General features: G+C 41.3%; 1 protein-coding gene across 9 annotated transcripts in view; it reads right to left on the bottom strand.

Moving 5' to 3' along the window:
* Positions 1-20,648, bottom strand: part of eml1 (EMAP like 1) — a 54,494-nt gene extending 33,846 nt beyond the window's left edge. For 4 of the 9 annotated variants that reach the window (XM_067614300.1, XM_067614303.1, XM_067614305.1 and 1 more), the window contains exon 1: positions 5,982-6,917. In XM_067614300.1, the coding sequence (XP_067470401.1) occupies positions 5,982-6,048 (67 nt within the window). In that variant the 5' untranslated portion in view covers positions 6,049-6,917. Of the gene's footprint in view, positions 1-5,981; positions 6,918-20,193 lie in introns of those variants that run through there. The other 5 variants (XM_067614309.1, XM_067614310.1, XM_067614306.1 and 2 more) reach the window with 4 other exon arrangements.
* Between the last annotated feature and the right edge of the window lie 2,078 nt (positions 20,649-22,726).

Below are 22,726 nucleotides of genomic sequence, written 5' to 3'. Positions count from 1 at the left end.
CTGACAGAAGTGATCTATAGCTGCATCAACACAAGGAAATACAATATCACAAGCAATGCAGCGGATAAATACTCACTTTTTCATTCACGCACAGGTCACTTAATGAAAGTTACTGCACTGCACAACCGTAGTCCATCACTCGACCAACACACTGAAGCACCCTAAACTGCGTGACGTCAGTTAAAATATACCATCAGCACGTGGATTGGTTCCCCGTAAACAGACACTCGCCAGCACATTAGACACAGAAGCCCCATATGGGCAACAGTAATTAATACTCTAACTCGTAACTATCTAACTGGGGCCTTTTCTACACTGCTGTTTTAGACAACATACACCACAGAGCAGGAGATGCAGTGTAGCTGATGAGCCTGAGGTTGGTTCAGTAGCCTGCTGTACCCATTCAATAAAGCTGTACACGTTTAATGAGCACACACTGTCACTTTGTGTAAGTGTTAGCAGTTAATGGCTCTCTATTCTGCAGCATGAAAAAGAAAGTGCAGGGTGAACCCTTATCAGGAAAAAAGGAGGGAAAAAAGTGAGGGAGATAAGTAGAAGAAGAGGGGGGGCAGCAGCATGACTCGTGACTACAGAAACCCAAACTGCTCTGCTCAATATCTGACTGTCTGGAGATAAAAAAAACCAGAAAGCACTCTAAGCTCCACTTGGGGCATTCACACAAGATCAAACAAAGAGCGTGAGAGAGTCTGACGTAGGGATGAGGGTGAAGTGAAAATGGCAAGAAGCACAGCCTGAGTAAGAGGGAATGTGAAGCAAGGTGAAGGACGGACACAGTCAAAGTATGAAAGATAGAAGAAATACAACCACACTGAGAGAGAGAGTGAGAGAGAGAGAGGAGATAAAAAGAAATGGAGAGTGTGCATGTGCTCTCACTGATACAGCTATAGGAAATCAATGCGAACCTTTAAATGAATCAGCACTAGTGGATGAGTTAGCCCATTCAGGTCGATATTTATTAGACGGCTGCTCTGATACATGCTAAAGTTACAGATGTGTAACAGTGGACAGAGACACATCATTTCCAATAACGCCTTCTCTCACTGTTTCTCCGTTGACATTTTTGTGCAGTTTTATTTGAGTGGAGACCCGAGGAAATATCAAAGTGCAGGTCAGCTTCCCCAGCGGGTGTTACTCGTCATTGGTGGATAATGTGAAAAAATAAAGAGGGCAGAAAAGGAAATAAGGAGACATTGAGAAAGAGGAGAAGATATTTGGAAAGCAATTTTGGACCATAACAAGTTCATGATTCATAAATAAATGAAAGAAAATAAAGACTTTATTGCTACTATATGAACATTAGAGTCAACACAAGTCAGTGGACCCTAAACTTTGCTGTATTAACACTCCAATATGCTTTGCACACATGATACCCTCCTCTTCCTCCTCCCTGCCATCCTGCCTTGGCTACTGTGTTTGATAACGTGAGCAGGGCTTTAATCCTAATCCCTCTACACGTGCCATCATCAATCCGGGTTTGGATGGCGATACCTATAGATGTACAGCCAAGAACGTGAGGAGACCGGATGGACTCATGTCACCTCTGCTGTGTATCAAAATGCTGACAGCAAAACATAAAATGAGCCTCCATCTTTATTAGTTTCCCTCTTCACCTTCGTCTGCTTCATCCATCTGCACTTCTGTCTGTCTTTGCTTTTTGTTTAGAAAGGTTATCTTTTGGTTTTCTTTCTATGCACTTCACATTAACTGGTTTATCGCCCTGCCCCCCTCAGCTGTCTGTCTTTTGGTGCCATCTTGCAACAGTGCCACTGCCGGTAAGCTGTGCTGCAGTGCCAGTGTGCCTGTGGGTGTACAGCATGAGTGTGGAGCTCAGAGATAAAGGCATGTTTGATCCAAATCAGAGCAGAGATCATTAGCTCAAAAGGTAAATGAATGAATGCAGGTGAATGGATTTATCAGGATGGAGAGGCTGGGGACTGTAAGTGAGCCGGATTTACTTGATAACAGATTTGCTTGTTAATACATCAGGAGCTTTTGGTGCATCAGGAGCTAATGAACAAGAAATCGCATTAAAGGATGTTTTTGCTCTACCGGTCGTGCATGTTTTAGCTGCACATCTCATGTGCTCAACATAATGGCCAATCAATTTCCAAAGCATCGCCTAAAGGTTTTTAGAATGATTTCTTATCTTCCATGCAGACATTGACTTCTATTCATTTTTTCTGATATGAAAATTAACTTGCGGAAATTTCAACTTACTTCATATCAGAGCTAAAATGATTAGTTGATTAGTCAGCTGAAACATGTCCTCAAATGTCAGTGTCTCTGTTTTATATTTTTTTTAATGGGTTTTGGGATTTTAATAAGACAAAAGAGTTCTGGGAAACTGTGATGGATGGATTTTTCAATACTTTCTGTCACTTTATAAACTAAACAAATAATTGATTAATCGTATAAATACTTTCTAGATTAAACAACAGTCCAATGATATCCATTGTAATTCATCAAAATTAACATTCTCTGGTAATGCATTTGTGAGCAAAGAGTATGTTTAAAACATCACTTTGTGGTGCTTTCAAGGATGCTTCAACATCTGCTATTTGACATTCAACTTCCTAAAAGCATTTCTTTCATGGTGTAATGATAAAGATAAACAATAAGCAGACAGCACAATGTACAAATTAATTTTGGGGAATTTGGTAGCTTCTTGCATAAAAGAGGGATGCTGCTGAACAGACAACTTCCAAACTGTAGAGAAATTAATGGAAATCAATCAGGAATGCATAAAATCTAACTCATGTGATATAGTAGGATTAGGAAAATGGTTGGAAGTAATGTAAAGACCAACAAAAACAACCAGTATGGTGCTTTAAAGTCACAATAACATCAAATGATCACTTTCTATCCCTTAAAATGACCAAGAATTCTGCCAATCTGATGTCAGAAAATTGGCAAATTATATAAAAACAACAGCAATCTCATTACCAGGCACACAACACAGACTAATTCAATCAAAACTGTCCTCTCGTCCGGAACCAGTACAACCCAAATGTAATTTAACACAGAAAAAAGGATTCACTTCCTTTACAGAGGCCTCCTCAGTGTGTGTGTCTGTGTGTCCGAGTGTGTAATGGGGCTAATTTTCAGTTAGCCTGAGCTAGCCCTGACCTCCTGAGGACAAACATGCAGCCCGCGTGTGTGTTTCTGCAGTTTAGCTGACCTAGTCTCTGAACATTAGTCTGGTTGGATGCTCCACAACACACAGGCTGAGAGACGGAGAGAAAGAGGGAATGAATGGCATCATTGCCTTTTGCACCGTGTGGATCTGGACGGCAGCAGCAGAACAGTATGATGTCACTCTGGCCTAAGGACCTAACACACACGCATAATAAAAACACATACACACACACTGGTCTCGCAGATGTGTGCGCACGCTCCATACATTCAAATCAGCTGTAGCTCGGACAGCCACAGACGCACACACTTATTTGAACTATAGTTCACCCAATTAAGCAGTCTGTTGGAACAGCGAACAAGGCGCTGCTCCCTTAGCGTGAAGTTAAGTCTGTGTTGGGTGTGTTTCTGTGTGTGTGTGTGTGTGTGTGTGTGTGAAGGAAAGAGAAAGCGAGACAGAGAGGGAGAAAAAGCAGGGGGCTGGAGGTTGGAAAATCCCTGGCAACAGCCCCTGAGCAGCATGTCTTCTTTCATCGACTTTCTTGTAGAGGAAACATGACATTGCGAAGGATTACAAACAAACTCACTGGCTCTCTCTCAGCTGTTGGGCATGATATGGCAGGAAGAACGAGGGAGAATCTTAAAAATGAGACTTAATATTTTGCTTATTAAATGGAGACAGAGTAGACAAAGGATAGTTTGGATTTTCCAGATGTTAAATAAAAGAGTCAAGCCTGTCACCAAACACCGAGCCTCATGAGCAATAAAGGTGTTTCATACTGTATTACAGAAAAGCTGTGCCACTGCCACTGCACTGTTTGTAGGAGGTTTTAAAGGTCAGTCGCTACCTTGGAGGAACTCGTAAAACTATTGTAACACTGTGCACCACTGCTACACCTGTTTTTCAAGTAAATCCAACCAGCCCACCCCAGATTTTATCCTTGGCGCCATCAGCACTTTGCTTATCATGTAGGAATATGACATGTGAGTAGAAAAGATGCATACCGCCCTCACTGGAAGGCAACAAACCGTCACTGAAATCTGAAAACTTCGAACTCCAACATACAAATTATGAACTGGATTCAATCTGATGCCTCACCTTTGTTAGATATTCCAGTTTCCTTTTCACTCATGACCTTAAACTTTGCCATTGTGCCATTTTTATTAGTAATTTATAGCCTTGATGTACCAAGAGAAGCTGTTCAGGTGCAGGAGAACAGTCGTCTGTTATGTCTCTTTATAACAGTATAGAGAGAGATATCTTTAGTCAACCTTGGTTAATTTTGTACAATTTACAACTTTCACAAACCTTTAAATTCTTGCTGTAATGCAGCACTTTATTTTCATCCTGCCTCTTTGCCTCTTTTATGATTGCTATAAATTTAATGAGTGAAATCTATACAGAATGAAAGCTTTTAACTGGATTCATCTCATCAGTGATTCATGAAATGTATCTATGGCAGGAGGTACCTCTTTGTAATTCCACATTCATGATTTGCTCTGATAGACACTACTATCCCCTCATCCCTCCACTGCTACTGCTTAGACAGTGTAGTAAATATTATTGATTTTTTCATTATCCACCAATGCCAATTACGTTCCTCTGTGGTTCAACAATGATAGCTTACACTCACTAACCAGCACCACTATCACTGTAAAAAATCATAGATGTACACAATGGTGATATCTCATTGAGGGGGACGAGTGGCGATTTTTTGGGGGGTTTCACCCTGTAAATGATAAACATAAAATTTGTATCTTCATTTAACGGAAAGCCTGTTTTTAAGTTCCTCTGCTACAGTAGTAATCTCTGTTAGAGACACTGGTTATTGTGTTGGGGATAATCCCCTTTGTGCAGGGGGCTCAGTTTTTCAGTATGCCGGCAGTGATGGCATCACCCAACTGGGCAACAAACTGTAGAGCATCACTCAAAAACAATACATCATTTGAATGATACATCCTTACGACATGTTGAACTGGAATTAAATATGGGACCATTATGAGCATAGTTTAGTAATACTCTAAACAGCATGTGATAAATTTCTAAATTCAGCTTCTTGGCAATAAATCCTAAACTGATGTCATACTGATGTGTCATGCTGCTTTCTCTCTTCCCTGAGTCACTCCTCTCCCACCCATAACATTAGCAGCCTGAAGTATGGTTTCTCCCTCTGCCAGCAAATAAATTACATTAGGATGGCGAGAAAATCATGAGCAATAGTGTTCTGTTCCGTCATTCATTCAGCAAACAGATCCGTAATCAGCCGACAGGGGAGAAATATATGCATAACATACCCCTTCATCATATCAGACATGAACCAGAGTAATCAGGACAGACTGTTCCTCATCCTCTCTCTTTGTTTATTAGCTCTCTTGGTATCTGCTGGCTCATGGAGACTTTTGACATTATTCTGTAAATGTCCTCTGAAGTAAATATTTAAAGGGGACCTATTATGTTCTTTCCACTAGAGTAGCTTTGCATGATTCACAGTCCAAAAAAACCCTTAAATATTCAAAATCAAATGCTTTCTCGTGCTAAATCTCTTCTACATCTTTTGGTTAATGTAAAGAGCTGATAGCTTTTAACAGTGAGAGACATTTTACACAAGAGCATAAAGACTGAACTCCCTTTTTTTGCCAAAGCCCATAAGAGCTGCAGCTAAAATAGCTCATGTCTGTTACACACACACACACACATACACACACACTTGGTGTCAAGTTTAGCCAGTCAGCTGGTGACATGTCAAGTCCAGAGAAACGACATGCAGCTGAGGGAAGGGCAGGATGGGAGAGAAGGAAAGAGTGAGGAGAGGATTAGTTAGTTTTACCGTTGCAGAACTGTAGCAGTGATGAGGTGTCATACAAGCTGCTGTAGCTGGAAAACCCGTCCTCCATTCTCAGCCCTCGGTGCTCTGCTCCTCTGCTCCCTCTGTTATCCACCACTCCTTTGCTCTCCTCTCTCTCTCTCTCTCTCTCTCTCTCCCTCTCTCTCTCTCTCTCTTTCTCTCTGGTGACTCCCCTCCGTTAGTTTATCGTTCACTTGGTGTCCAAGGCGCTCCCTCCATTCACTCTGCACGGGTCAGGCTCCCTGGGTGAGTCACCATGGCAACCCATTCACTCCGATTATGTCATGTGAACTCCAACCTCTCTTCTCTCTTCTTCTTTTTTTTCCACCCCCTCTCACAAAAAAAAAAAAAAAACAACTCCTAAACTACAGCAGCAAACACTCCCCGCTGAAGAATGACTGCGTTGGACCGCCGGAGACACAGAGACAGAAGTTAAGAGAGGCTGCTGGTGGTTTTGTTTTCCTCTGTGCTTGTCCTCTCCTCCCTTCTCCTCCTCCTCTTTTCCCCTCCTCTTGTCCTTCTTCTGTCTTCAGCAGAGGCAGCTGTGTGTCGTTAGCTCTCACTGATCTCCAGCAGAAAAACAGCTTTAAGAGGGCTTGAGCTGAGCGTGCATGCAGGCGGACTCTGGCACAGGCAGTTACTGTGTGTGTGTGTCTCTATATGTGTGTGTGTGTGTGTCAGAGCCTGTGTGTGTGTGAGAGAGTGTTTAGATAATGCTTGGGACAGCCCAGCCTTCCCCTGTCACACAGTGTGGACGAGTCAGAGCGCAGGGGGCTGGGCCTGTTGGATAGATCCTCCTCCTCTGCTTGATGGGAGAGGAGAGGAGAAAGGAGGATAGAGGAGGGGAGGAGAGAAGAGAAGAGGAAAGGAGAAGAGAGGAGCAGTGAAGACAGAAGAAGAGGAGAATGCAGGAGAGGAGGGGAGATGAGAGGAAAGGGGAGGTGAAAAGAGGAGAGGAGAAGAGAGAAGAGAAGAGAGGACAAGGTAGTGAGACAAGAGGAAAGAGGAGGAGAGGACTAAGGATGAGAGAAGAGAGGAAAGGAAAGGAGAAAAGAGGGGAGGTGAGGACAAGGTTGGGGAGAGGAGAAGAGGACAGAAGAGGAGAGGAAAGGAGAAAAGAGGAGAGGAGAAAGGATGATAGAGTAGGGGATGAGAGAAGAGAGGAGAGGAAAAAGGAGGATAGAGGACAAGAGAAGAGGAAAGGAACGGAAAGGAGAAAAGAGGAAAGGGGAGGACAAGGTTGGGGAGAGGAGGAGAGGAAAGGAGAAAAGAGGAGAGGAGAAAGGAGGATAGAGTAGGGGATGAGAGAAGAGAGGAGAGGAAAGGAAAGAGTAGAGGAAAGAGGAGGATAGAGGAGAAGAGAAGAGGAAAGGAATGGAAAGGAGAAAAGAGGAGAGGGGAGGACAAGATTTGGGAGAGGAGGAGAGGACAGAGGAGGAGAGGAAAGGAGAAAAGAGGAGAGGTCAAAGTAGTGTAGGAGAGGAAAGGAGAGTAGAGGAGCGTAGAGATACAGTAAATAGATGAGGAAGGAGGGGAGAGGAATCACCAAAATGCAGAGAAATGAAGAAAACCAAACCAATAGTTATCAAAATGACAGAGGAGCTATTGGTCTACAAGGAGCAGTTTCACACACACCAACACAGACATGGAGTCACACATACTGTAGTGGTATGGAGTCACATGGGGACACCACAACAAACCAACGTCACATCGCCCTCTGCAGCCGCCACCAAACATGGGAGCTGAACACTGCCAGAGGATCGCTGCTGTGGCTAAACACGATTATCATTCTGTCCTCTGTCTGTCTTATCTGCCCCGCTGCAGACTGCTCAGAGACGAAGGGATCCTTAAAACAAGGACAAGAGGGAGAGAAAAGAATGAAAGGGGGTTGAGAGGAAAGAGAGAAATAAATGGGATGGAGGGGGGAGGGGACAGAACTGAAAGAGAGAGAGAACTTGAGGAGGGTGCGGGGTGTAGAGAGAAGGAGCAAATTAAAAAGTGAGCAGGGAGGGAGTTCAGTGAGAGAAAGAGGGGAAACCCTATAGAAAAAAAAAGATCTTTTTAATTCAGAGCGGGGGTGTGTATGTGCATGTGAGGGGGGGGGGCCTCTTTGCATTATTTATAGTTCAAGCTTGTAGGAAAAAATAATATGCCCAAAGAAGACAGTGTCTGTGGCCTATATTCACGTCGGAAACACTCCCCCCTTTCTTCTGAGATCACAAGACAAAATTACACAAAGGGGGAGTTGCTCTAAAGAAGCAGAGAGACCTTCTAAGCATATATTTGTTTCATTCAATGTTTTTATAGTAGCCAAGGTGATGTGATATAAAATGAAGCTCTTTCCATGCAGGTATCTGTCATAATATCTCAAATCTTTTCTGGTTCAAAGGTGTCCCCGGCTAGATTTGACCTTTAACAAGAGGATGAAAGGGATGCAGTGAAGCACCTTTTAACAGCAGATGAGTGAAGCCTTGATTAGTTTATGGTTCAAGGCCTTTTTGTTGTTGACCTCAGAGCCCGGTGTTTTTGGTCTCTTCCTCCTCTCCCCCAGGAAAACACTGCACTCCGCTTCACTTATTACACAATAACATCAAGGCACCAACAGATCTATCGAGCTCTGCGACGGGGCAGGATTATGGGAGAAAACAAGGTGCTCTTTGTGACGCATGTTGCGTTTGCACAGTGCAATAGCTGTTTTGTGAAATCACAAGGATATTACAATGTCAAAACATGACCTTTACACCATTTGTACACATTTCTATTTTTCTGGATTTACATTTAAAATTCTTATTGACAAATACAGAATGTGGAAAAAGTCATTTGCATTTTTTTAGGTAACATGAAATCTGTTTTTAACCACTAAAATGCAGCTAATTCCAGTGTTTTGATTCGGACACAAAAAGAAATTCCATGCAAGCAGCTCAAACTGTAAACATCTATTGTGTTTTGCTGCAAAGACTGTGAGTCATGCTGGTGTTTTGTCTGAAGGGGGTTCAGATTATTGTAAATCTCATTCTGGGGCAGATTTGGGATCTAGATTAGGGGCAGGTCTGGTTTTTGTAAGTGTCTGTCTCTCTGTGCATATGCTCACGTGGGAAGAGGCAGCTTAAACTGCAGTATATTCCCGCCAACCACCCTCCCCCCAACACCCCCAACCCCTCTAGCCACCACCCCATGGGTCCCTAAACCCCACCTACAACACAGTGGGTGGCAGGTGGTGGAACCGCCGCTGCTCCACCCTGCCTCACCCCCCATTGTTCCCCCGTCTCCACTGCCCATCGGTGAATCCAGAGGGTGCACACACTTATAAAATAAACAGGATGGTGCTGGAGAGTGTGAGGATGTCCCACTGTTACTAACAAATACTGTAAGTGCCCGTCCCAAAAACAGACAATCTGTGAGCCCCAGTCAAATGTGCATACAGGGAAAGCTACTTTTTACATATTTACTTTAATCTCTTAAACTCTACCACTGGCTCAATTTTAAAGAATTTGTAGTGCGTCAAAGCTGAATTTAGTGTAAATGTGTATAAAATGAAGCCCAATCCACAATATTTTCATTTGGTGTAATGACACAGCTATCAAACATGGTGTCTTGGGTTTGACTCATAGAGTGTATGTAAAGATGGACATAGATACATATAATGATTCATTGAAAAACATTATTGACTTTGTATTTCTAGAGAGAAGTTGGCACTTCTGAATGAGAGCCAGCATCTAGCGACCATTGGTGGCGTTGCACTTTAATGCAAACAAAACTCCTCATCCCAAATAGAAATCAGAGGGTGTATGTTGTGTGTATCTCATCCACGAGAATCTATTTTGCCTGTTGTTGTGGCTTCTTCTTGTTGTTTCACACGTTAATATGATGAAGGTGGTGCACAAATGAGAACGTACTTCCGCTTTTGCAGAGGACGTCAGTTGAAGACTCTTTCAATGTGGCCCAGGACACCTTCGTGTACACACTACTAAAAGAATGTGGCCCAGACCACCTCCGAATGTAGTCTAAGCAATCAGATCTCAATGTGTCCTCAGTACATCTTGGGTGCATTCACAACTGTACTTAGAGCTGTCCATTTTTGATAGGATCACCCAAGACGCATTTTAATGCCAGGTGTGAACGGGGCTGAATGAATTTGCACTTTGGATTCATTCGTTCGTTTTATGCCAGCACTAATCTGCAATGCACTGGCTTCAGCCTCAGGCTGTGGTAGTTACCACTTGGTTTGACTATTTTATCATGCAGAAGCAAAAATTTACTCAGTTAAAAAGTCAGTTGTGTGAGTCACATCCAGCTATCATACCATAATATAACTGGCAGGAGTTCAGTGTCTTGCACAAGAGCACTTTAACAAGGCTTGGCGTTAGGTCTGTAGGTCCCTGTTGCTTTCTCACCTGCCCTGCTGACTGTTTTTACAGCTTTGGCTCTCAGAAGGCACTTGAAGGTCATAATCAAACTGAACGTGTTTTCTTTTCTTTCCAAAGAAAGGAAAGAAACTGCTGACAATCATTTTATCCACAGATGATCAGTCAGTCTGTCAGTGGGCCAGGATTATTCACAATCAAATCCAGAGCTGAAGAGGAAACAAGGTCAATCCTCTGTACGATTCAGCCACCATCTGTGTGTCTGTCCTGGTTATTGGGCTGCTTTGTGCTTTACACCATGAATTAATCCAACCTGGGGTCTTAATGATTCATATAAACACAGAATTTAGATAAAGCCTTAGGACACATGCATGACCAGGTTGCCTATGTTTTTTTTAATAGATTTACTTGTCAGCTAAATACTGTATACACGTACATGACAATGTTTTTGGACTGCTGTGTTAAGATATAGATAAAATATATGTTATTGTCCCCTCAGGGATTTTTTTTCTTGGGCTTAGCGTTACTGCATTACTACTTAAGTATTTTACATGCCAGTGTACATGTGCAATAATAAGTTGAGATATGCTTCAACTGGTTCAATATTACAATCAGTTACTGTCAATTACAGTCCTTTACAGGCAAGATATAAGGAAATAAGATTTTTTAAAAATGAATAATTTGAAATAACAAAATGTTAGAATTCATAAAAGCCCATGTCAAACATAACACTGGGATAATTTATTTTTTTACTGAAGTGATTTGAAAAATGAGAGGGGAATGTGTAAAACGTAAAATGTAAATGTAGCAGCAGGTAGTAAAGGTCACCCAATATGAGCCTGTGCCAAGGTGAAGAAAATGAGCCAAGAGGAAACAGTGAGCAGAATATCCTCACTGTGAAACAACTGCTATTCATTTACTAACTAGTGATAACATTCACATGAGGTTTATGAGTTCAAATATCTAGCCATTATACCAACACATTCAGTGTAGCAAGTAACAGTGACAGACTGCAGGGCTGGTATTCATTTTTTGTAACCTGAAATAATAATTTTTTTTAGCCACACTTGTGGTATATATAGTTCAGGGGATTGCAATATCCATCTATGAGTTAGTTGTTCCACCACTTCTGTCCAGACTGAAATACCTCAAAAACTATCACATGGATTGCCATGAAATTGAGACGTTAATGGTCCAAAAGGATGAATCCTACTGACTTTGTTGACCTCTCGTTTTTTCATCTACTGTAGCGTCATCATGGGGTTGACATTTATGGTTTTGCCTGAAATGTCTTGACAATTACTGGAATGATTGCCATGAAATTTGGTGCACACAATAATGTTTCCCTTAGGTTCCAGTGAATTTATGTGAAATTATGACCTAATACCTGCAACACTAATGACATTCACATCTGCGTTAGTTGTGTTTAGTGCTAACTATGCTAACTAAGATAGTGAAAATAATAAACATTATACCTGCTGCATTAGCATATTAGCAGTGTCACTGTGAGCATATTAGCATTTAGCAAAAGCACCTCTGTTTCTAAGCCTCACAGATCTGCTAGCATGACTGTAGCTGTCTCTTAGTTGAATGACTATTTAAATATATGGTAAGTATTTTTTTTTCTTGATAGTAACACGCCCATATTTCCCCACTAGGAACATAAAAGTTTGATCTTTTCATATCTTAACTTAATCTTTATTGGTTGATACAACCTAGATCAATCCTCAAGGTGTGATGGTGTGACACCTCTTAACAGTAACTGTGCTACTTGTGCACCTATATGGTGAGGAAAAGCCAGTGGCAGAGGATGTAATACTGTCCATGACTGACAGGTTCAGCCTTTTTATTAACTGTCCGGACAGGAGAGCAGAGATAGACACACAGAGAGATAGATTGAATGTGAGTGGGGAGTAAATCAGCTGAGTGACTGTTGAAAATACATCATTTCCCATGTGCTGGGGAAAATAACCTGTCATTTCTAATAGATGCTTATCAGAGCAGTCGTCAAATCCAGATTAAAACTCATTTTATGACACATGAATTATGAACCAGGGCGCCTTCACGTCAGACATTATTAGCTTAAAGAACTGGAAGTAATTGAAAGTAAAGAGACTGAATATATAGATGGTCCAACATTATTTAGGAAACTGGCAACACAACCTCTGTCACCTGTGTCAAAGAGAGACAAATCGTGTACCTAGCAGAACAGCCAAATCCATAAAGAAGTGCCATTTTGAAAATGTTTGTCACTATAAATGTGAGAAAATGGAGAAACTGTGACCTACTTTTTCTCCCCAGCTCGGCTTCAGAGAAACCAGAAGGTGCTGCATCACACATGGCAGCATAGATGCTGCATTCAAACCCAAAACACGATCTGTCCCTGTATATTGTTTATCATCTTGCCTGACATATTTCACTAAAAGAGGCTAAGCACGACTAAGAATTACAGTCACGCTAGTGGTTTTATCAGGCTGAACTTCAGCTAAATGCTAACTTAATGCTCACAATCACAATGCACACATTTTTAGTTCTAATAACACTGGTGCATTTTACAGACTGTACAAGAGTCAACATTAGCAGCTTTGTGACGCTTCACCTGAGCTAAATGCTAATGTCAGCATGCTAACAGGCTCACAATGAAATACTAACATACTGATGTATAATATTTACCATGTTCACCATCTTAGTTTAGTGTGTTAGCATGCCAACATTAGCTAATCAACACTAAACACACAGTACAGCTGAGGCTAATGAGAATGGTTGCAGGTCATAATGGCAAATTAAAAACTTTGACCTACTGGTGCTGCTGGAGGAAAAGTCAGAGCATCACCAAAGTCATTATAGAATTCATCCTCTGGGATTTCCGCACCAAATTTCATGGCAATTCATCCGACAGTTGAGATACTTCAGTTTGGGCCAAGTTGGAGGACTGACCAACATTAGAGCCACATCACAGGCAAAGCTAAAAATGTAGAATATCAAATTATATGAAAACATGTATCAATACTTTATTGTGCCATCTGTTGCACCAAACTCTCCTTCTAAAAATGAATATTTCATCTGAAATACCCCAAAAAATTAAAGATTATACAGCACATTTTTGTGAACTCAGTGCATAGACACAAGCACAGGCTCCATGCGCAAATGGCAGCAACACACTGCAGCAAACTACCACACAAGCAGCAGCAATGACAAACAATGAGAGTTGAATATTATGATTCAGGAAAACTGGGTCACCACTTGTGTTTTTAGTGCAGTCTTTTGGTCATGGTCTCTAATAGCATTATGTATGTAGAAATCCACTGCCAGACTACAAAGGCCCACATTTACCCATATTTAAGAATTTTACAGAAAGAGGGAGTAATGACCATGTATTTTGCAAGCCTTACTGTGCTGCTAATTTAATGATAACGCATTTTAAAGATTTTAAATGTCAGCAGATCACTTTGTCTTTTCAGCACTGTATCGGTAAAAAGGAATGCTTGATCGGCACGCAAGCCCTTAAAATAAATACTAAATACAGGCCCTGATATGGTGCCTGAAACAAAATGTCTTATGGGATTCAAAGTGAATGATATTAAAAGTGTTTGGTGGCTGAGGCCTAAAGGAAAGAGGTCATATTCCCCTGTTAAGTCTCTATGGATGCCGTCTCAAGACAGACCTTTTAGAGCAGGAGAGAGATGGAGAAGGCATGTGAGTGTGGATGAGGAGAATCTGCTTTTGGGCTGTAAATAGCTCCTAATCCTGAGGCTATGGAGCAGAGTTACATGTCCTACTCTGGCTCCTCTGCACTGTGTGGTGCAATATACAACTCTGTCAATCACAAGTCGAACAGTACTGATGCATTATAGATCATGAAACCACTATCTGTATATTATAATATACTGTTTATCTCTATCATGTAGGTTAATTGATAACAACTGGGTTTTCTAATGTTACTAACTCAGCTTAGTATTATGTGACACAAATTCATTATTTGTTGTATGACATAAATTACACCTGTTACTATCTAATTTATGAATTTTGAAACTGTTCTTGACTTAGCATCATTAACTTGTCCAGTGTTGATTCCCAACATTAACTGTCACAAGCTGTCATTATAGCATGATGCTGCTTTAATTGGTGTGAAGCTGGACCCAGGAGATATTTAACATACAAATATAAGAGTGATATTGATCTTCTCATCTATGTTTGTGCTAGAAAGCAAATAGGCGTATTTCCCAAAATGCGCTTTAAACATGCATTGTGGAATTTTTGTCTCCCCCTTCTGGCAGTGAGAGTAAATAGTTAAATAGTCAAGTTAGCAGAGGACTGAACTGGCAGTGTTGCCAACTGCTAATTTGCATATCTATGACTTCATGATGTAATTGCATACAATATTTTAAAACATTTAAAGAAAATTAAGTTGAATTAAACTAAACTGACTGTAACTAGCTATATCTTTAGCTATTTTTTTCAAGCAGCTCCTCAATGTTCATTTACCTCTAATAATAGAAAACTGTTTTATGCAGGCTGTTGTATTGACTCTGTAAATGAAGTATCATGAATCGAGAAATGATCATGCACTGGAATAAATTCACTATTGATATCTCTGTTTTGACAAAACAAAATCAAACTTAGATAGTAAAGTTAAATCATTCAGAATAAAAACAATTAGGATTGATCATTGATCATTGGGGCACGTTCACAGCTCATTCATGTCTCTGGTGTCGTGGAAAAACCTTCAAATGGGCCAATAAATCTTCAGGTGACCCACAACTTAGTATTAAACTCAAAAATTATAAGAGAAAAACTCACTGGAAGCTGTTAGAGTTCAATGTGAATAGGTTTACTGTGCATACAGAGATACAGAGCAAACCAAGGCCTCTATCTCTGGATAAAGAAAAACCTAATGCAAAATCATGAAACCTCATATTATATACTTTTCATAACCCCTCCTATTGTGGAGCTTAGTTTCTAGACTCCACCTCATTTTTTAATTATATTCAACCATCTGTTCATTATTTCTGAGTTCATAAGTCACCTTGACGCGTTGGTGATAATACGAGTGTGACTTATCTTAGAAATTACTGTCTCAGCGTCTTCCACCTTTTACTCACACTAAAAATGGACCTGGCGGCCTTTAACCATTTTACCATTTTACCTTCTTGCTAACTCCCTGGGAACTGTCTCTTATTGGCATAATGTCAATTTTGCACTCTCACTGGCACATTTGTTTGATCATGGAAAGGCAGTTTTCCACCACACTGGCTGATGATTGGTTGAAGAGAAGAGAAGTTATGGTTTGTCAAAAAAATAGATAGCTAGATATGTTGTTAGCCACTTTTTTGAAAAAAAGTTGCTAAACGGGTCTGAAAGGTTGCTTTATCCAGCAACAAAGTTGCTAAATTGGCAACACGGTAAACCAGAAGTTAGCTGGCTGGAGGAAGTCTCTGGTGCACTTGCTCTATGAGCACCCTTCAGCTCTGGCAACCCAATCATTGCTGGTTGACATAAAACGCACCACTACCAGTGCGCCAGAGCGGGAAAGTCGCCATAGACACCAGGTTTAAAAACTTTGTATACTGTGAAATACAGAGAGGTTTACCTGGCAGTGATAGGCTTAATCAGCATTGTGTGAACTCGTTTGGAAAGGGCTTGAATGTAACAGACATTCATTTATATGTAAAAGTCCTACACTCCAGCTTTAACTTTAAAATTCAACTAATGGTCTGATAATAACAAACTGAATATTATTAACTACAGAGAAAATGGTGCTAAATAAAGAACTGATGATGTCAGTAAATGTCAAGTGATAATCAATCGGTGTCAGCTAGCAGCAGCAGAAGAAGAAGAGTCCCTCCTCCAGGAGATGCAATGGATGTTGTATGTATAGAGAGAGATTAGATTTCCAGGTAGCACACAAACACTTTGAGAATAAAGTGGAGCTGCTATATTATTCTGCACTAATGTATGACATTCATAACATCATGACACCATATCAAATCCTACTGTGGGCATCACTTGAGCCTTCATTGCTTCTGTGTCAACCTTTAATACCTCTTCCCACCTCCTTCCTCCCTGCCTGACCTCCTCGCCTGCACACTAATGATGCCATAGAAAGACAGATAAAGTACACTGACTTCTCTACATCTAATCTATATGTTAATGAGGCATAACTCGGACACAGGAGTAGAACCAGATTGGTGTAATTCTGGACTGCACTCCATGGAAATCTACTAATATGACCGCTGCTGTGTACGCCCATTTAAAACCAGAAAACAACAACTCACAGGTCAGTGGGAGACACTGTAATTCGTCAAACTCGCTACTGATGTGAAAATGATCCATTTATCTTAAGGACGGCAAGCTAAAGCCACCTCATCACTACCATGAAAATCAACACTGGTGTGTGTAACTGTATGGACACACACACATACACACACAAACACACAGTGTATCCCAGACTAAGCAAGGCTGTGTGTTCTCTCAAGCGACGACAACATTAATCAAATCTGACTCAGGCTGCTGAAACATCCATGTACACCCTTCCCCCCATTTCCTGAACAACCAAGAACTCTGCTCCACACTTTCTCTCCCTGTACAAGCCTACACACACACACACATATATGTATACATATATACTGTGGATGCACACACAAACCTGATCTGACTTAAGTTTAAAATGCACACCCCTTTATCACACAGTGCTACCTTTCACTTGCTTTTCATGCACCACCTCCCACAGCTTTATATTATAAATTCTCTTTCTGTTTCATGTTTCTTTCATTCATTTTTTTTCTGCATCAAATGACTCTTCCTCTCTGCACTTCTCGGTTTCTCCTCTCACCCTCTGTCTTTCAAAGTCAGAGCAACTCAAACCCTTCAATCGATAACGCCTAAAATAAACTCTGCTGAGGAAATCAGGTGTCTGCTGCAGAGTTTGCTCCAATACATATGTTGTGGCAGTCAGGCTCCTCCCTGCACTGTCTTTCCCTCTCTCTCTCACTCTCTCTCTCTCTCTCTCTCTCACACACACACACACACACACACAAAACTGCAGGTGATTAGGCTCAAACTCTTGTGACAAAGGACCCATTTTTAGCCAGTTTGCTCACATGAGGAATAGGTTTAACATCAGCAAAGCTACTTGTCCTCATATTCAGGACACAGATGGAGGGCTGACGTCAGCGGGCCGTGACGCAGTCTTCATCTCTCATCTGTATTTCAGAAATCACTCACTCTAGTACATACACACACACACACACACACACACAGACACACACACACAGACACACACACAGTCTCTGCATACAGCATCTGTATTGAAGGCGGTGGCAACTGGATGCTGATGACTCTCTTCTGTCACACGAAGACTTGTCAGCACTCATTTATGCCCCCATGAGTCTCAGTTACATGACACACAGCAGCAGCTGATTTTATTTTTCACCATGATCTCCTAGGAGACAGACACTGCCTTGCTCTTCATTCCTTCATCCTCCCTACTCCATCCTGTTTCCTTCCTTACCTCCTGTCCTCCTCGCTCCCCTTTGGTTTCCCACTCCCACTCTCTTTTCCCCTCATTTAACTTCCCAATGTGCACAACCCTGTGCTAACTCCATGAGCAGTGCCATCATTCATAAAGTATGCTAATACTGCCACCTGCAGGAGATTTGTTGAAATGCTGCAGTTTTTTGTACAATGCCTAAAAGTCATTCCTAGTATCAGACTCTCTTAAAGGCTTCTTTTTCTAAACAGTTCATTTCTACAAGTACTGCTTCCTTTAGATAACTATAACATACACACAGTGTTAACCTCTTCAGTCCCACAGATCCTTGGTGGGTCCACCATTACATCTGCATCTTTGCTCTGTTCACTCTGTACACTTACAGAACTTATTATTAAATTCTAGGGGACATTACAAGGTTTCCATGTATTTCAAATATTTGTATAAAGGAACATTTGGTTAAAATGTTATACAAAACATTAAGAATTACAACTTAATGAAACTCCTCTGTGACAGGAGAGGGGGTGCTCCTCTGAGTCTGCACTATCAGGCTCTTCTTTTTCCATTTACTAGCATGAACTGCTGAAATACGTCACTGTGTATTAGTAGATATTGGGCCTCCACATGCCACCAGAACAGCTTCAATGCACCTTGGCATTGATTCTACAAGTCTCTGAACTCTTTTGGAGCGATGAACAGCATTCTTCAAAAAGATATTCCCTCATTTAACTAACAAGTCTGCCCAAAATCTCCCGTAGGTGTTCAATTGGATTGAGATCTGGTGACTGCGAAGGCCATAGCATATGATTTACATCATTGTCATACAAATCAAACCATTCAGTAACCTTGTGCCTTGTGAATTGGGGCATTGTCCTCCTGGAAGAGACCACTCCCATCAGGATAGAAATGTTTCATCATAGGATAAAGTTGATCACTCAGAACAACTTGTATTGATTTGCAGTGATCCTTCCCCCTGAGGGGACAAGTGGACCCCATGACGGCAAAATGCCAGATCCCCTCACTGCAGGGGTCAAGCATTCAGACCTGTCTCGGTTTTTTCCTTTAATTAACTTCAACTGTGATTTTTTTTTTCATTAAAGTGCTGCAATAAGCAGATACAGAATATAGGCTACACATATTCTCAAACTGTGTGCAAAATTACATAATTTGTTTGTAATATTGGGGTTCAAAAAGCTTATTTTTATCAGCTGATGGAGTGAATCAGGACAGGAGGATGCAAAAAAGGGATCAACTGCAAGGTAAAGAAGCTCTGGCATCAGTGATTTAATTTACTAACTTTGATGTAATTTTCTGTTAAATGCATGAAGCTTTGACATGATATGATAATGAAGGTGTGGTCAGAGACTGGTCAGCTGCCCATCTAATGTAATAACCACAATCTTGGCAGTTGTTGCCAGGGCTTGAGCAACATCAAACGGTTCTCATACCGCTGAGTCATCTTGAATTAAATTGAAGAGGGAATCATGCATGGACTGAACCAGAGAGGGAGGCAAAAGGGGGATGAGAAAGAGGATAAACAGGAAAAACAGAAGATAACAGGGCATTGAGGGGAGATAGAGGAGATAGAGGGAAGGGGCACCACATGAAACGTGAGTGAGAGACTGACTGAGTGACTGAGAGAACAAGACAAGAGGAAGGTTTCTATTTATAACTGATTGTTTTTGTTGGTGTGTCAGCCAGGCGGTAGCAGCACTTCAGCTCTCCTCTCAGCTTGGCTGCACTTGGGGGAAATGACCCTTCACTTAACGCTTGACTGCCCCACACGCTGCCACACACATAGACAAGCAGACACCTGCACGTACACACAACACATCTTTATACCATTTATCCCCAACAGCCAAGTCACACGTTATATCCACAAATCTTTCTTACGGGAACTTGCTAAGAACATCTGTAGCTCACGTTGCATGTCCCCCCCCTCCCCCTCCATCCAACCTGACCCCCCATCTCTATCCTCTTTTCATCTTCCACATACGTCTGATTAAAACATCTGCAAAGTCATTCTGTATTATTTTGACAAAACCAGAGTGAACTCACTCCACGTTTCCATATAAGGGCCCAAACTGAACCGGCTCCCCTTTGTAGCTGAGTACTTGCTGGGAGAGTTGTCCCAGTGGAGGGCTCAGACTAAAACAGGATGGGCTCAGAAACACCCCTCCCTCAAATATATACACAAACACTCACATAATGACAGAAAACACACACCCGCACCAATCTAAACAATTTACAGGCATGCATCCCTTGAATGAACACCCACCCACACACACACATAAACAGATGTGCACATTTCCATACATGCAAACTCTCTGTTTTCTCTTACCCGTAGGAAGCCCCTCACAGTCAGACATGGCCACAGAAATAGATGAGGATCAGGACAGTGTCTTCTTAGCTGAGTTACAGCAGCCTCTTCTGTATATAACCTTTCCCTGTTTTTAATATCTCTCTCTGCTTTATACTCTTAGCTTTCCAGCTCTCTTACTTTACTTTCTATCTTCTTATCCTTCCTCCTTTTCTCTCACATTCTCTCAACAAGGTGACCAGTGGCCAGTGGATATGCCAATCAAACTTCACACGCTGTGCTATTGGACAGTAAATTTGTAACCAACAGTCCTCCCTTGGGATACTGTTTCTCTCAGATATGGCAGGCCTTTTTAAATATAATTTCACTGACTTTCTCATATGTCTACAACACTTATCACACCATTAAAATATAATAAAACTAAGAAAACTGTTTTCTTTTCATGTAGCCTGCAACAAAACAAGGCCTAACTCTCTCGTGACACACTCACAATTATATTTTCAGAGCCACAGATGTTTTCCGTCATATTTTTCTTGCCTCTTCTCCTTATCTCATCAGCCTTTTGCAGATAACAGAAAGTTCTAGTGAACTTCTTATCCACTGGAAGGCAGGTTGGCCAAAACCTGGCATTGTTCCAGCAAGATTCTGTATTTTTGGGGGGTCAGCTGTAGTAGCTTTTGATTCCTGTGAGGGGCGCTGGTGTCTCATTAAATAGTAACTCCCTCTCATAAGGAGAAATCCTTTGTTGTCTCCAGTTCTTTAAGTGGCCTGGATACCAAGAAATTTCCAGGGTCAAGCGACTCAAGACTGCAATCTTGACAACTTATGTTAATCTCAATGTTTTGTTTTTTTTTCTTCTTCTAAATAAACCAGGGGCCATGTTTATGAGTAGAGTCGCCAATGTCTACCAAACACAGACAGATAAGCACACAGAAAAACAGAAATGAAGTTATCTTTTTAGTGGAGGGGTAGAGAGACAAGAAGTTAAGAGGCAACATAAAAAAGAAGAATCAGTGAAAACACCGAAGGAGGAAAGCAGGAGAATAAAAGACCACAGCCGGCTTCGGTTCTCCTGCTAAAGCCTTTCATAACAGAGGAGACAAAGAAAAGAGCTTGCCAGGCACTTCATAATTCTGTGCAGATTACTGCCCCACTTGTGCGTACAAATGTCCCTCAGAACATACTTAACGTTGTGCAGCTTTGACTAAGCTCACCGCCAACCTTTCCGTAAACTAGTTCCTGAATTACTTTTCAGCTTGCTCAGCTGACCCTTTGTCACTTGACTGGGAGGATTATCACGAGGGAAAGGTCCAGCATGTGATTAAGTGGGGTCAGATGGTATAGTTGTCCAGCAACACTAGTGTCAGAGAGGTTAGGATTTAGGACCAGGGACCGGGGTTATCTTGAGATTCAGAGAGAACACAGGGGGATGAGATGTAGGAGGGTTTCCTGCTCCGTTATCTGTCCTCAGGACCTGTCAGTGACCCCCCCACCCCACCCATCACAGCACCCCTGCCTTCACACCGGGGCCAGCTTTGCTTTGATGTTTGATCTCCAACTCTTGTTTGCAGAAGAGCTTGAGGGTCCTTTTGCAAACGTAACCCAAACCTTCACACCATAAAGGTCTCTTGACCCCTCTCGCTCTGGCAAACAGAAAGTGGAGCATCCACCACTGTGACTATTAAATGCAATTACTTCGGCTGAGGTAATAGACTACACAGTGTCCAAAATGGTGCCCAAATTATGCTTAATTAGATTGTTAAGTGGTTTAATATGAGTTTTTCGGGTTTATCTTGCATTGGTATTTTAACATGCACACAAGAAACCAGGTCACTGGGAAAAGTCAGGCAGAAGCAGAAAATCTGAGAAAATATTTATATACATCGATAGAGTGATGTTATGCTACCTGTTTGCTGAAGTACACACAGCTTTAGAAGAATGGTATCAGCCAGTCACATTTACAATTTAAAACTCAATTCTGTAACATTACTTTTATCCAGCAAAGCCGTTCAGGATGATCCCTCATTTTTAATAGTGTGATGTTACAATGAAGCAATGAGTGAAGAAATAAGAGCACAAAAAAGTGATAAAACAGGTTGTGAGATTAAAAGTTGCTACTTCAGCAAAAAGACACTGACAACAGTGAAAGGAACAATCAAGAGAAATTAGAAGCCATCAAATGGTAATAAAAGGTGATGAAAAAGTAGCTGAGAGTTTTACAATAGAACTTTAATAACATATGAGTCATTCTGATGATTGAGTATTGTGGGAAATGACTTTCCAACACATCAGACAAGTGAGGGCTGGAGGAACCTTGTGACGACTGGATTTATATTTAAAAAATAGCAATGTTATTATCCTCTACGCACAAAGAAGGCCATTGTGTATAAGAAATGGTGAGTAACACCAAGAGTATAATGATAAACAGCATCAAAAGGTGGTAGATCATTATAGAAAGCAGAAAAACAAAGTTGGTTTCTGTATAATTAATAAGTGTTACATTTGTTGACCTTTCAACTTGAGCAACTTATCAAGCCAAATGCCAAAATATATC

The sequence above is a fragment of the Thunnus thynnus genome, chromosome 16 (assembly GCF_963924715.1).
Source record: "Thunnus thynnus chromosome 16, fThuThy2.1, whole genome shotgun sequence".
Lineage (NCBI taxonomy): Eukaryota > Metazoa > Chordata > Actinopteri > Scombriformes > Scombridae > Thunnus > Thunnus thynnus.
The sequence above is the reverse complement of the archived record's forward strand: the minus strand, read 5'-3'. Positions and strand labels throughout refer to the sequence as shown.